At 41.7% G+C, this 13,945-nt stretch overlaps 1 protein-coding gene across 1 annotated transcript in view; it reads left to right on the top strand.

Annotated features, from left to right (window-relative positions):
• The first annotated feature begins 10,193 nt into the window (after positions 1–10,193).
• The window catches only part of nfatc2a (nuclear factor of activated T cells 2a), a 161,029-nt gene continuing 157,277 nt past the window's right edge, over positions 10,194–13,945 (top strand). The window contains exons 1-2 of the mRNA XM_070895013.1: positions 10,194–10,522; positions 12,884–13,889. Of these exons, the coding sequence (XP_070751114.1) occupies positions 10,420–10,522; positions 12,884–13,889 (1,109 nt within the window). The 5' untranslated portion in view covers positions 10,194–10,419. The remainder of the gene's footprint in view (positions 10,523–12,883; positions 13,890–13,945) is intronic.

Genomic DNA, 13,945 nt, shown 5'->3' with positions numbered 1-13,945 from the left:
TTGCTCTTCAATTTTTTTCTGCCAAAGTGCATAACCTCACACTTTCCAACATTATACTCCATCTGCCAAATTTTTGCCCACTCACTTAGCCTGTCTATGTCCATTTGCAAGTTTTTTGTGTCCTCACACATTGTTTTTTCTCCCATCTTTGTATCGTCAGCAAACTTGGCTACGTTACACTCGGTCCCTTCATCCAAGTTGTTAATATAGATTGTAAATATTTGGGGTCGCAGCACTGATCCCTGCGGCATTCCACTAGTTACTGATTGCCAACCAGAGAATGAACCATTTATCATCTGGGGTCCCTAAGCCTTGGCTCTTGCCTGCCTGTACTGAATGTTTCTGGGCTTGGGTAAGTCATTTATATGTCCTTGCATATTGGACAAATTGAAATTCTACCTGTGTTGGTTTCTCAGTATCTGTTTTTGGAGACTCTTAAGACCGAGAACAATTTCTCCTTGTGTCAGACCATGGCTGACCAAGAAACTCTGCAAGACCTGGATTCAGATCCAAAATGAAAATTACATTTGATAGTCTCATTCAATGTGGCCGTGAGTCTGTAACAGAAAAGTATCCATAAGTCAATGTTGATTATCAATAAATTGAAGTCACACCAAGAAAGGCCACAAAGCTAGTTTGCTTTGGGAAATGGTGCAGGTAAGTAGACTTATCTGACTCTGGGCATAAGGTGCATTGGGGAAGAGTAGAGAGACACAGGCACTTTTAGCTAGTCAGCTTTTTTGTTTATGATCTCTCTTGTGCCTAACTTTTTTAAAAAAGTGATAATTATGATAAAGCAATATGATATTACGAGGAAATAACCTCCTTAAGTGAGGTTGAACACAAAAGCAGGCAACTAGATTATAGTTGGGTATGAAATGTGACATGCAAAATAACCTAATTATGTATTTTTTGTATTTCCTATTCTTCTAGCTATGCAAAATCCCATATTGGGTGAAAAGGTATTAAAAATGCATGTAACACACAATGTACAAATATTTTACAAGGGCAATTTTTAAATAAGTTAGAATGATGCCAAAATATTTGGCTTCAGGCAATAAACTAAGTAAGCTGTGCAAAAAAAATAATTTCCTTCATTAAATATTAATTTACATTCTTTGTTCTCATGATATTCTAAATGCATTACAGCTGCTAAGATTTACTATAATGTATAATCCATTATTTGATGGAAGCTTGTGGTAAAATTATAAAATATTAATTTTGTTGATCTGCATATTTCACAAAATGAAATCAATATGACATTTTGTCTTATTGCATTGAAAATTATATTTTTTGAATTCTGCAGTTTTTAACAGATCCTAAACAAATATATTGTACTATCCTCAACTCAGACATTGAGCTGTGATTTACGATAAAGATTTCAATTGCTAGAAAGATATGTTGATATACATAAACTCAATTTGTTAAAAGATAATCTATATAGATTATTTTACATTTAATTTTAAATATTGGACATTGTGCAAATAAAGTACAGTACATTCTTTGTTTCAAACTATATATTGTTTACTGATTTCAAGCAATAGTGGCCAGTAGTAAACTGCATTTTGTTTGACAGACCTGCAGTAATAATATTACAATCATTATTCCTTCTGTGTCAAGAATCATTGTGCATGATGACAAGATATACTGAACTGACAGCTGTTCTTGACACAGAAATAGGCCCCAAACTAATTACTGTCCATGATCTCAAATGAACAGTGTATGTGTTGTAAAAGAGCAGATACCCTAAAGTGCTTTACGAGCAGTAATCTAATCTTATGATTTGGTCAAAAAATTTAAACCATTTGAACTATGCTGTTGCAATTTGTGATGCAATCAGAAGCACTGAATTAAACTTCTCCCTGATATCCATTAATTGCTGTGTAGTTGGTGGGCTTGATTATTAGAACTTTTGAAATTCTTTCTACATTGGGAGTGTAGATTGTGTAGAGAGTTTTAACAAAAATTCTGAAGCTGCAATGAGGATCTGACTTATTGCCATCTACCATTTCTAATTCATCTAGCACACTGAGTCTTTTACAATTTATGAATGAATAAGAATTGTATTTATAGGACACCGTACTGCATTGAAATGTCTCAAAGTACATCTCTGAAAGAGTGCAGCGACTGTTGTTGTGTAGGTAAAAATGGCACCCATTCTGTACCAGTCACCTTCCATAAACAGGAATTAGCTAAACGACCAGGAATTTCAGGAAAGATTGTCATCATGCACAATTCGAAGACTTCTTCTCTGATGATGACTAACTCGTAATTAACAACGCGTAAAAAGTAGATGAAGGTCCTGAAGTGCTTGTTGCCTGTGGAGGGAAGCTCACCCAGAATATTTGGATGAAGCCTGTGGTCTAATTCCAGGCCTCTAGGTTCGGGAGCGTTCTGCATGTGCTGAGCCAAAAACAGGCATAAACCTTCTTTGAACCCTAAAACTTCACCGTGTACCTTGCACCAATAATAAGGTGCATTTGCTTGGCTTGTGGGTATTAGTGGGAAAAAATTTTACTTCCACAATGTACTTATGACATTTTGTATGCAGTCTGCTAATTTAGTGTGAAATTATGAGAAATTCTGCGTTGTCATCTGAGGAAGATACATGTGCCCAAGTATTGAGCAAGTTCCCCTCGCTGTTCGAACCGGGTATCGGCAACTTCACGGGAGCCAAGGTGCAGATCCACGTGGACTCAGATGCAAGACCCGTCCATCATAAAGCTCGGGAAGTGCCGTATATGATGAGGGAGAAGGTCGAAATTGAACTGGACGGACTCCAGCATAAAGGGATCATATCACCGGTCGAATTTAATGAATGGGCCAGCCCAATTGTTCCTGTGTTGAAAAGTGATGGCACAGTCAGTATCTGTGGAGACCACAAGGCTATAATCAACCGGGTTTTAAAACAAAATCAGTACCCATTACCGAAGGCTGATGACTTGTTTACGACGATAGCCGGAGGGAAGTCGTTCACAAAACTGGACTTGACGTTGGCCTATATGACACAGGAGTTGGTCGAGATGTCGAAGAGACTTACGTGCATTAACACGCACAAAGGACTGTTTATTTACCACAGGTGTCCTTTTGCTCGGCTGCAGCAATATTCCAGAGGAACATGGAAAGTCTACTGAAGTCCGTTCCCAGAACCGTCGTATTCCAAGATGACATCCTGATCACCGGTCGTGACTCCAAAGAACATCTGAACAACCTGGAAGAGATTCTACTGCTTTTGGATAGAGTGGGACTCGGACTGAAATGCTCGAAGTGCATCTTCTTGGCACTGGAGGTTGAATTCCTCGGGAGGAAAATCGCCGCTGATGGCATCAGACCTGCTAATGTGAAATCCAAGGCCATCAAGAATGCACCCAAGCCGCAGAATGTGACAGAGCTGCGTCCATTCCTGGGTCTACTCAACTACTTTGGTAACTTCCTACCTAAAGTGAGCACCTTACTAGAACCACTGCACATGCTATTGAGAAAAGGCGACAACTGGGTGTGGGGCGCATCGCAAGACAGAGCTTTCGAGAAAACCACCAATCTGCTTTGCTCAAACAACTGCTGGTACATTATGACCCATGTAAACGTTTAGTTTTGGCCTGTGATGCATCGTCACATGGAATTGGTTGTGTACTCCAATAAGCCAATGAGTCGGGGAAACTTCAACCTGTCGCATATGCATCCAAAAGTTTGTCTAAAGCGGAAAGAGCCGACAGCATGGTAGGAAAAGAAGCTTTAGCATGTGTGTGCGGTGTTAAAAAGATGCATCAATATCTGTTCAATCTGAGGTTCAAATTAGAGACCGATCACAAGCCGCTCATTTCATTGTTTTCCAAGAGCAAAGGTATCAATACCAACATTTCATCCCGCATCCAAAGGTGGGCGCTGACATTATCTGCCTATGATTGTCATTTGCCACAGATTTGGCATGGCGAATTGTGCCGATGCTTTGAGCCGGTTGTCGTTGGCCACACCGGAAGTGGAAACGCCACAACCGGCAGATCTAATGTTAATCTTGGATGCTTTTGAAAGTGAAGGAATCTCTATCATGGCTCAACAAGTTAAGACTTGGACTAGCCAGGACCCGATTTTATCGATGGTAAAGGGTTGCATCCTCAAAGGGGATTGGTCTGCCATACCTGCCACACAAAAGGTTACTGCAGAAGATAGAGGTACGCGGAGTCAGAGGAAATGTATTAGCATAGATAGAGAATTGGCTGGCGAACAGAAAGCAGAGAGTCGGGATAAATGGGTCCTTTTCGAGTTGGAAATCGGTGGTTAGTGGTGTGCCACAGGGATCGGTGCTGGGACCACAACTGTTTACAATATACATAGATGACCTGGAAGAGGGGACAGAGTGTAGTGTAACAAAATTTGCAGATGACACTAAGATTAGTGGGAAAGCGGGTTGTGTAGAGGACACAGAGAGGCTGCAAAGAGATTTAGATAGGTTAAACGAATGGGCTAAGGTTCGGCAGATGGAATACAATGTCGGAAAGTGTGAGGTCATCCACCTTGGGGGAAAAAAAACAGTAAAAGGGAATATTATTTGAATGGGGAGAAATTACAACATGCTGAGGTGCAGAGGGACCTGGGGGGTCCTTGTGCATGAATCCCAAAAAGTTAGTTTGCAGGTGCAGCAGGTAATCAGGAAGGCGAATGGAATGTTGGCCTTCATTGCGAGAGGGATGGAGTACAAAAGCAGGGAGGTCCTGCTGCAATTGTATAGGGTATTGGTAAGGCCGCACCTGGAGTACTGCGTGCAGTTTTGGTCACCTTACTTAAGGAAGGATATACTGGCTTTAGAGGGGGTACATAGACGATTCACTAGGCTGATTCCGGAGATGAGGAGGTTACCTTATGATGATAGATTGAGTAGACTGGGTCTTTACTCGTTGGAGTTCAGAAGGATGAGGGGTGATCTTATAGAAACATTTAAAATAATGAAAGGGATAGACAAGATAGAGGCAGAGAGGTTGTTTCCACTGGTAGGGGAGACTAGAACTAGGGGGCACAGCCTCAAAATACGGGGGAGCCAATTTAAAACCGAGTTGAGAAGGAATTTCTTCTCCCAGCGGGTTGTGAATCTGTGGAATTCTCTGCCCAAGGAAGCAGTTGAGGCTAGCTCATTGAATGTATTCAAGTCACAGATAGATAGATTTTTAACCAATAATTGAATTAAGGGTTACGGGGAGAGGGCGGGTAAGTGGAACTGAGTCCACGGCCAGATCAGCCATGATCTTGTTGAATGGCGGAGCAGGCTCGAGAGGCTAGATGGCCTACTCCTGTTCCTAATTCTTATGTTCTTACGTTTTTATGTTCTTATGTTCTACCTAAGCAAATGTGCGAGGAGGCCAAACTGTCCATTCGTCGCAAAGACAAACTGTCTATTCAAGCAGATTGCATATTGTGGGGCAATCGCATTGTAATGCCCAAGAAAGGGAGAGAGAAGTTCGTGCATGAGTTATGCAGCACACATCCGGGTATAGTGATGATGAAGGCCATTGCCAGGTCCCATGTATGGTTGCCAGGAATTGATTCTGAGCTGGAAGCATGCATGCATCAGCGCAACACCTGCATGCAGCTCAGCAAAGCACCAGTGGAATCGCCGCTGAGTCTGTGGTCATGGCCATCCAAACCTTGGTCCAGGATTCATGTAGATTTTGCAGGTTCCTTCCTGGGCAAGATGTTTTTAGTGGTGGTGGACGTTTATTCAAAGTGGATAGAATGCATAATCATGTCATCCAGCACATCTACGGCAACCATAGAGTATCTCAATGTCATGATTGCGACACATGGTCTGCCTGACATAGTGATGAGCGACAATGGGTCGTGCTTCACCAGTCAGGAATTTCAGTAGTTTGTGAAACTTAATGGCATAAAACATGTAAGGTCAGCACCATTCAAGCCTGCGTCCAATGGGCAAGCTGAACGTGCAGTACAAATTATCAAGCAAAGCATGAGGAGAGTAACCCAAGGTTCACTGCAGACCTGCTTGTCCTGCATACTGCTGAGTTAAAGGACAAGACCCCACACACTCACAGGGGTGTCGCCTGCTGAACTCATGATGAAAAGACCAAGCTATCTCTGGTACACCCGGATTTAAATAATCACGTTGAATACAGAAGACAAAGTCAACAGGGGTACCACGATCGCACAACTGTGTCACGCGAGATTTCAGTTAATGATCCTGTATATGTGTTGAACTATGGCCAGGGTCCCAAATGGATCGCTGGTACAATCATGACCAAGGAGACAACAGAGTATTCACTATTAAGCTCAAGAATGGGCAATCTTGCAGGAAACACATGGATCAAACAAAGCTAAGGCACACAGACGAGCCAAACAGTTGGACAAAGAAACCATCGCCGACCAACTAACCAACAGCAGCCTTCAGTGGACTCGAGGGTCATCAGTGAACCCGCAATTTCCATCACGGACCTGTTCAATAAAAATGGACTTGCAATTCCTGACATGGCCACTGACACCCCCAACAAGTCAGTCATCCAGCCATCAGCCACAACAGACCCCGCACACTCACCCAAGCCTGGAATCGAACTGAGACGGTCAACCCGGGAGCGCAAAGCACCGGACGTCTCAACCTGTGAAAGACTGTGATAAGATCTCAGAGGTGGCTATTGTCATGTATGTACATTCTGTTTGTGGCCACCATATGGCGTCATTGTTGGAGACCACTGAGTAGCATGCACATGGTGCTGCTCAGGTATAAAAGGCCAGCCACTTTGAGAGTCAGGCACTTTGGGCCTAAATAAAGCAGAGCCAAAATTGTACCTTGCTTAGTTAAACAATACTCAATTTGAACCTTTATTGCATACATAACAGTCCCTAGATACCATTTCATGCTATTGTCAAAATGAATCATCCTGACTTAATGTCTGGTAGTTCGTTTGCACCCATTTCCAAGCGAAAACCAAGCAGCAGCAATAGATGCCACATTTACACTGACGGTCGAGAGGACTATGCGATATTGGTCCTCCTCCACCATCAGGAGGTACCAGTGTACTGTGGGCACGAGTCGTGGTCCAAGAGGCAGTTCAAGGAGGAGCAAAATCATCCCAGTCGGACGGTGGCATTTGGTAAGCCTGAGGGGAAGAATAGGTGATTGGGAGGGGACTGAGCATGGTCCTGCCCCTCCTGATTCCACTTTCAGGTAGGTTTTAAAAATGTACCCTTGTGCTTTTTTGGCGGCCTCTAGTGGTCCCTTTAAGGACCACTGGTTCGGCCACTGCAGAAACAAATAAACCTATCAAAGCTCACACAGTGCAAGGTCCTACGCTTTTTGCTCAATATAGCAGAAGGGTCCTGCAACATGTGCAGGTCCTTTCTTTGGATATTTAAATTGGATCTGCGCTGCTTCCAATATGGCAGCGACCACATCACATATCAGGCACAGGCCATTGAGTCCAGGAATTGGTATACGTTGCACCTATTTTATGTCAAAAATGGGCAAAGGACATACCACATTCTCCCCAATGAGTCTAGGAAGAATCAATTGACCCTTATGATCTCAGTTGAAGTGGTCTGTGAAGAGCAACGTTCCACAAACTGGTTTAGTTTCTGATGAAAATAACATTTCTCGACAATTAGCTAATGTGCCTATAATGTTGCTGCCCAGAGTAGTAGCGTTAATATCAGGAGCTGACCAGGTAGAAAACCTCAGGCATGGACCCACATCCCATCACTCCATGGTGTGGTAAGCTGTAACATTTGTGAGGATGATGATATTTGAGCAGAACAATGCTTTGCGATTGTGGCCCCCAACAAAATGTTTGTGAAAAATATTAAATTAAATGAAATTCTTCAGCACGGGGATACCTTCATCAAGAGCCTTCTACTCTCTGGGGTAAACTGTGTGTATGGCATTAGAGTGACAGTAAATCATTGGTCACTGGAAAACGCTAGTGGTCACTTTCAAAACTGCCAATGGGTGCTCCTTGAGGCCTGGAAGATCATGTGGACTGTTTGAGTAAGGTGGCTGCTTTGGTTGGTATGTAACTGTTGTTGATAGCTGATGGACAAGATATTTGTTAATGGAGTCAGCTTGTGAGGGAGTTTACTATTCTCTTTTGTTAGGTCTCTCACAGCACGCACTATTTCCCAGCTGAATTTACAGGCAGGCAACCTTCTCGACAGGCCTCTGCTAATAGCTCCCAGCAATCAGCTAAGTTGTAAGAGTGGCCCACACAGATTTATCCTTCTATGTTATGTCTGTCTCCATGGAAAACACCTGGTCTCTCCCTGACTGGAGAGTTTAAATGAGAACTCACCATATGTAGAATTACAAGACTAAGCCCACATCACATTAGCCTATGGCACCAGAGCAAGTCATCATAGAAACATTCCATATTGATAGGATTTTACATCATTTACAATATTGAGTCGATGGGTTAATTGTCTTTATAAATAACTGGTAGATAAAGTCAGGCAGTTATCAGATATACTTTGGAGATTATTTTAGTGAAAGGGTGAAAACAGGCGCTAAGTGGGTGCTATATTAATAAGACACGCTTTTCTGAAAGTCTGGATTTAGCTCGCAATTTTGGTCCTAATTGCTGATTACTATAATTTGAACTTGTCTGGAGGTACTGAAACACTTGTAGGTTTAGCACTCAAATGCTGATTAGTATATGTAGGGTCCACGCACCCACATCCACTGAAGGTGTGGAGTGTGCTGGCTGACACACAGTGGCACGTTTCGGGATGGTTCAGGGACCAAGGGAGAGAGTGCACAGGTTCTCGGGCGCAGCACTGGGGGTTCCTGGTGGGGAAGGTGCAGAGGAGGAGGAAAGTCTTGTACCCGCAGATGAGGGGGGAGGAGTCCACCTTGCCCTCCTCTCACTCTTTCCTGCAGCAGCTGGTGCTGCTCTGCCTGGTGCCATCCTCCTTCCTTTCCTCGTCCAAACCAAGGGGGACTCCTAGCAAGATGCCCATGACCAAGCACTCTTTTTCCCCGAGTGACTTCTTTTAGGTGACGTCCTCAGTTAATTTTCAGAATAAATGTTGGTATAGTGTTGGTGAAGTCTTGACAAACTGTCCCATAAAATCTCCCGTGTTTTTCCAAACTCCTCTTCAAACCTCCAGCAGCAAGTATGCCTTTAAGTAGCACTCGATATACGCAGCTACGACATATTTGTACCTGTTTAGCTGGTTGCTGTTCGGAGAGGCCCACCAAAATGTCTTGCAGCCTTTTTAGTGAGTGCTAGCAGACAATTTAAGTGGCAATCAGCCCCTTCACAATCCTCCAGGCTGCTAGTGCACGCTACAACTCCTTTACCAAGATGACGTCTTGCACTAAACGCAGGCTAAACCAACGTTGCACCTCAAGACCCCACCTTAGCTTCTTCAGAGGCTCTGTAGCGTCTAAAGTATCTAGGGAAAATTTCCCGCTTTGCCTTTTATATTGTGGTTCAATGAATGCAAACTGAAAATTCAGCCTTTATTCAAATCCATTATATTTATTTTTTATTAACTGAATCCTTTTAGGTGATTCTTTTTAAGATGATGCATTTTACTATATCTACAGCCCAAATTACAGATCATCACAATAATATGGGGTTCTATGTTGTTCAGATAGGAAAGTACTCTCTTTTCCTACAAAAAACACATTCGACAATGTCAACCAGAGGGTACATTACAGAGGGTACGTTAGTCTGTAGTTCAATGCTTAAGAACAATATAGTGGTGCATTACACACCAGTGCTATAATTGTATATGTTAGCTTCAAACAAATTGTCTTCAATACATATGTGTAGCAAACAAGAAAATGTCTTAACCGGAACTGACAGTGTTATATTTAGATGGAGTTAATGGCTTACAGTGGTTGCTGAAAAGCAAGTGTTATTTTATTAAAGTTTCACCTATATGTATTTTGAGTGTGTAATTATGCCTATTTATTATGTGTTCCTTTCCCGACATAACAAAATCTACACAATACAACTTGCAAGCTCAAATGTGGAAACTCTTTATTAAATATCTAGTGTTTCCATTATTTATTTTTAAGTTGAGCCCCTGCTGCTGTCTGTCATTAGGAGGCGTGTTCCACCAACGTTGACTAAGTGAGTTGGGTGCCTGAGTTCAAAGGACACGCCTGTTTTCTGCACGTTGTAACTGCAACAGGAAGCAGCTATTATTGAACTTGTCAAGTCGAGAGTGGTGTCATCGAGCAACCCAGGGAAAGACTTGCAGCTGAAATTTGCCAAGCACTTGTAGTAGTGTTTGGGGGTTATAGCCAGCTAGTTCTCCATTGGCTGTTGGGCCCATACTTTGACAAAGAATCTGATGTTTTAAAAAGCCACCTGCTTCATTTTCCTGGAGTGGGGGCAAGTACAGTGCAACTTTTGCTCTGTGAAAGCTCCGTGTTATAAATCAAGGTTTTAGAAGTCTAACAAGTGGTGACTGATGAGCTTCATTTACAATGAACCAGACCAGCGGGTCGAATCAGAGGAATTTGACTTTTCGGTACTTTTTGAAAGTAGCCACGATGAAGACTTTGGCACAAAAGGTTTGTAAGCAATATTTATTTTTTGTCATAGTAAAAAAGACAGCATCATCTTTGAAGAATTAAGTTTCGCAGTTCCAATGTCTGATATGAGAAGAGCGTGACTGTAAAAGTAAGACGAGGCATGTGTGTATCTGACCTATTTGTTTAAGAAGGGGCTTTTGAAAGTCGATTATAGACTCGTAAAAAAACATTTCTTATAGTTTTTACAGAAACAAACTTTAGTGTGTACCACACATTGATTAGACTATTTAGTATTAGGTGTTTAATCATACTAAGGAATCCTACTGACCCAAAAAACATAGTGCAGGTGCTCACAACTTATTTATGCCAAGCTGTGGCTCCCAGATAAAGTAAATCAACTCTAGCCGAGTATCACACTGAGTAAAAATGGTTCCTAATGTGGATGTGGGGCTGTGCCTCACAATGCACTGTGGCAGACATGTATTGCCATTTTTGATGAAATACTCCTTTCGAAATGTACTGTCTTGTTTAGCACAGTTCCTCACTGATGGGTATAGGCTGAACAGCGAGGGTAGCTATAGCGATTACATAGTGGTCAGCAGCATTGATTTTCACTTCTGGGAACAGTTCAGTTACAAACCCAAGTTTGAGATTGGAGCTGGCACATGGTGATTTTCTCTTGGGTTTGCTCATTTCACCGGCTGCCTGTTGAGGTCTGGTCCAAGCAGAAGTGAATCTGAAAATTAAACTTGGCAAACTGAACAGTTTTAGATCTGAAATGCCAGTTGTAGAATGGAATGGTTCCGGGTTGAATGATATTAGGTTCATGTTGCAGAGGTTTTTTTACTCTGTTGTCATCAGGCCAGGGAAGAGTTTTTAAAATTAAGGTTAGTTGCTTCCCTTAGGAGATTAAGTTAGTGAGAGTAAGCATGTAACCCGTGGACTGTATGTCCACTTTGTGCTCCATATTTTATATTCTTAAATTTGCATTCAGCAGATGTAAAGGTAGGCAGTAGAGTGTGCTCTTCTGTAACTGCTGTCCCCACACTTTCAGTAACACGTAGGTTTTCTGCGATTGACCAACTTCCAGAATGAAGCACAAACCATGGGAAATATTACTGAGATATAATTAAACAATGCCTGGAAATATGGGAAAGTGAAGTTTAAAGAAAGTGTCAACAGTTGTTGCTTGTTATGGAGTAATTAAATCTGAAGTCTCGCGTATCAACTTTAAAGAGCAGAGTGGATTTCAGTTCAAATATGGCTTCCGACTATATTGTCTATTAGAAACAAGATTTCACGTTCAGATATTACATTAATTCTACTACAACATGTTTTGCTTATTTGTAACTGTATTTGACAAAAATATAAAATAAGAACTAACACTAGTTATCAAAATGTTCGCAAAAATGTATTATTGCTAGCTATAAAACTAGTGGAAATGACTGTAATCTATGGGAGCCAAAACTTATCCTTATTTTGTTATGTGGTATCGTAACAGAAAGACATGACTATCACTGTAATATACTTAGGAATAATGTGTTTCTCCTGCCCTCCAATATTCTCCTATTCTCAGCACTGAGTTATGCTGAGTTACACTTCCCTGGGTGCCAGGCATATTGTCCCTAGGTGATCATTCTTAATGTGTGAGCCTAGACATCAAACAACTGGAAGAATATTTAACTGTATGAGCATCATGACCTAATCCTGTCTACAGCCAATGCCACATGTATGCAGTGTCCAGCTGAGGCCAAATGGAGCAATTGTTAGGCATTCTTTTTAAAAAAAAAACATAATGAGATATATATGATTACATTGTCAACAGAGGGATACAATAACAACAATATTATATGATTCATCAGTGAATGAGATGCATATAAAGAATGCAGAATAATCACACATAATATCATAAACGAGAAGGTGAAGATTGTAGAATAAGACAGCAAATCAATTGGATATTCTTTTTTTCCTTCTATTGTTTTCCATGTATTTTAGTTAAAAAGAAACATATTTCTATAAACTAGAGGAATCCAGTCAAAAATGAAAGGTTTCCATATTGATCATCAAAAGTACCATCAGATTGTCCAATATAGCGTGTTTTGAAACTTATTCGGATGAAGGATAGGTATAAGTTAGCTCAGCAGCTCAAAGCTAAAACATATCCGCCTCCTTCCTTATGAACTTTCTTTTCAGCTCCCCTTATATTTTCAGAATCCGAATTCGTGCAACTTTCCTTTGAGGGTTTTTTTCCAGTTTATTTTTTGTTCAAATATCTAAGACAGGCTTGAGAATATCAGGGTGCTATTTGAAAGTTAGCAAATTATGAACGCCACTATCCTTTACAATCTTTTACAAATTTATAAGCTTGCAAAATAATAACACTGTGTTCCTTTCTTTCAGAGGCAGAAAATGTTGCTGCTTCTCACAAAGGCATTATTCCTCCTCCTGGGATTGGTTATCCAACTATGGATGTGTCCCACTATGGATCTCAGTCATGTAGTTCCATGGCATCTGCACACATGAGTGAATATGGCCAAATGGACAACAGTGAGTTCAAATACTACCTGGAAACTGCAAAGCCCCCTGTGCCATCTGGAGTAGAAAGCCCAAGAATCGAAATCACGCCATCACCTGGATTGTTTCATATTACTCCACATCCAATCAGCTGTGGAGAGCAAACCTATCATTCTCCCACTACAGTTCCTAGAGTTACTTTGCCTGTACCAGGTCCTGAAAGCATTGTATACAGAGACCCACTCAGTCCAGCCAGTAGTGCCTCGTCCACAAGTTGGAATTCCTTTGTGTCTCACGAGTCCCATTATGGCATCTCCCCTCAGACATCTCCATTAACATCTCCATGTGTCTCACCAAAGAATGGCTCGGAAGAATATCACGGTCAGGGTGCTCACCATTCTCCAAGAACATCTCCTGTCAACTCCCCATCGACTCACATTGAAAATTGGCAGGGTGCAAGGTCACCATCCCCAACCCCTCGACCTTCCTCAAGGTCGTCATCGCCTTGTGGAAAGAGGAGATATTCCTGCGACCGCTCAAGAACTCCTTCTCCACAGGCTTCACCGAGAGTTATTGCAAGAGATGAACCCAATTTGCACCAATTTTCAAATTCCGCAAGCCTTGCTGATGCAATGAGCACTCTCACCACAGATTCCAACAATGACTTAAATGAAATGCTTCCAATAAAGGCTCGGATCATGGATCTTACTCCACCTTCCTCCCTTAAAGCTAACATGGGTAAAGGTGAAAAACTTCCGAGCTTTTCTACGCTGAATTTTGCCGAGTTTGCAGGTCCCTGTCAGGATGTGAAGAAAGATGTTTATAGCGTTGACCCAGTTTTTCTGATGCCCCCTCATCCTTTTCATTGGACAAAACCCAAACCTCTCTGCAGGTGAGTCTTGTTTCATATTTCATCCTGACTTCAAAATTCAAACAGAAAGGATTATT

The sequence above is a fragment of the Pristiophorus japonicus genome, chromosome 12 (genome assembly GCF_044704955.1).
Source record: "Pristiophorus japonicus isolate sPriJap1 chromosome 12, sPriJap1.hap1, whole genome shotgun sequence".
NCBI classification, from domain to species: domain Eukaryota; kingdom Metazoa; phylum Chordata; class Chondrichthyes; family Pristiophoridae; genus Pristiophorus; species Pristiophorus japonicus.
The sequence above is the reverse complement of the archived record's forward strand: the minus strand, read 5'-3'. Positions and strand labels throughout refer to the sequence as shown.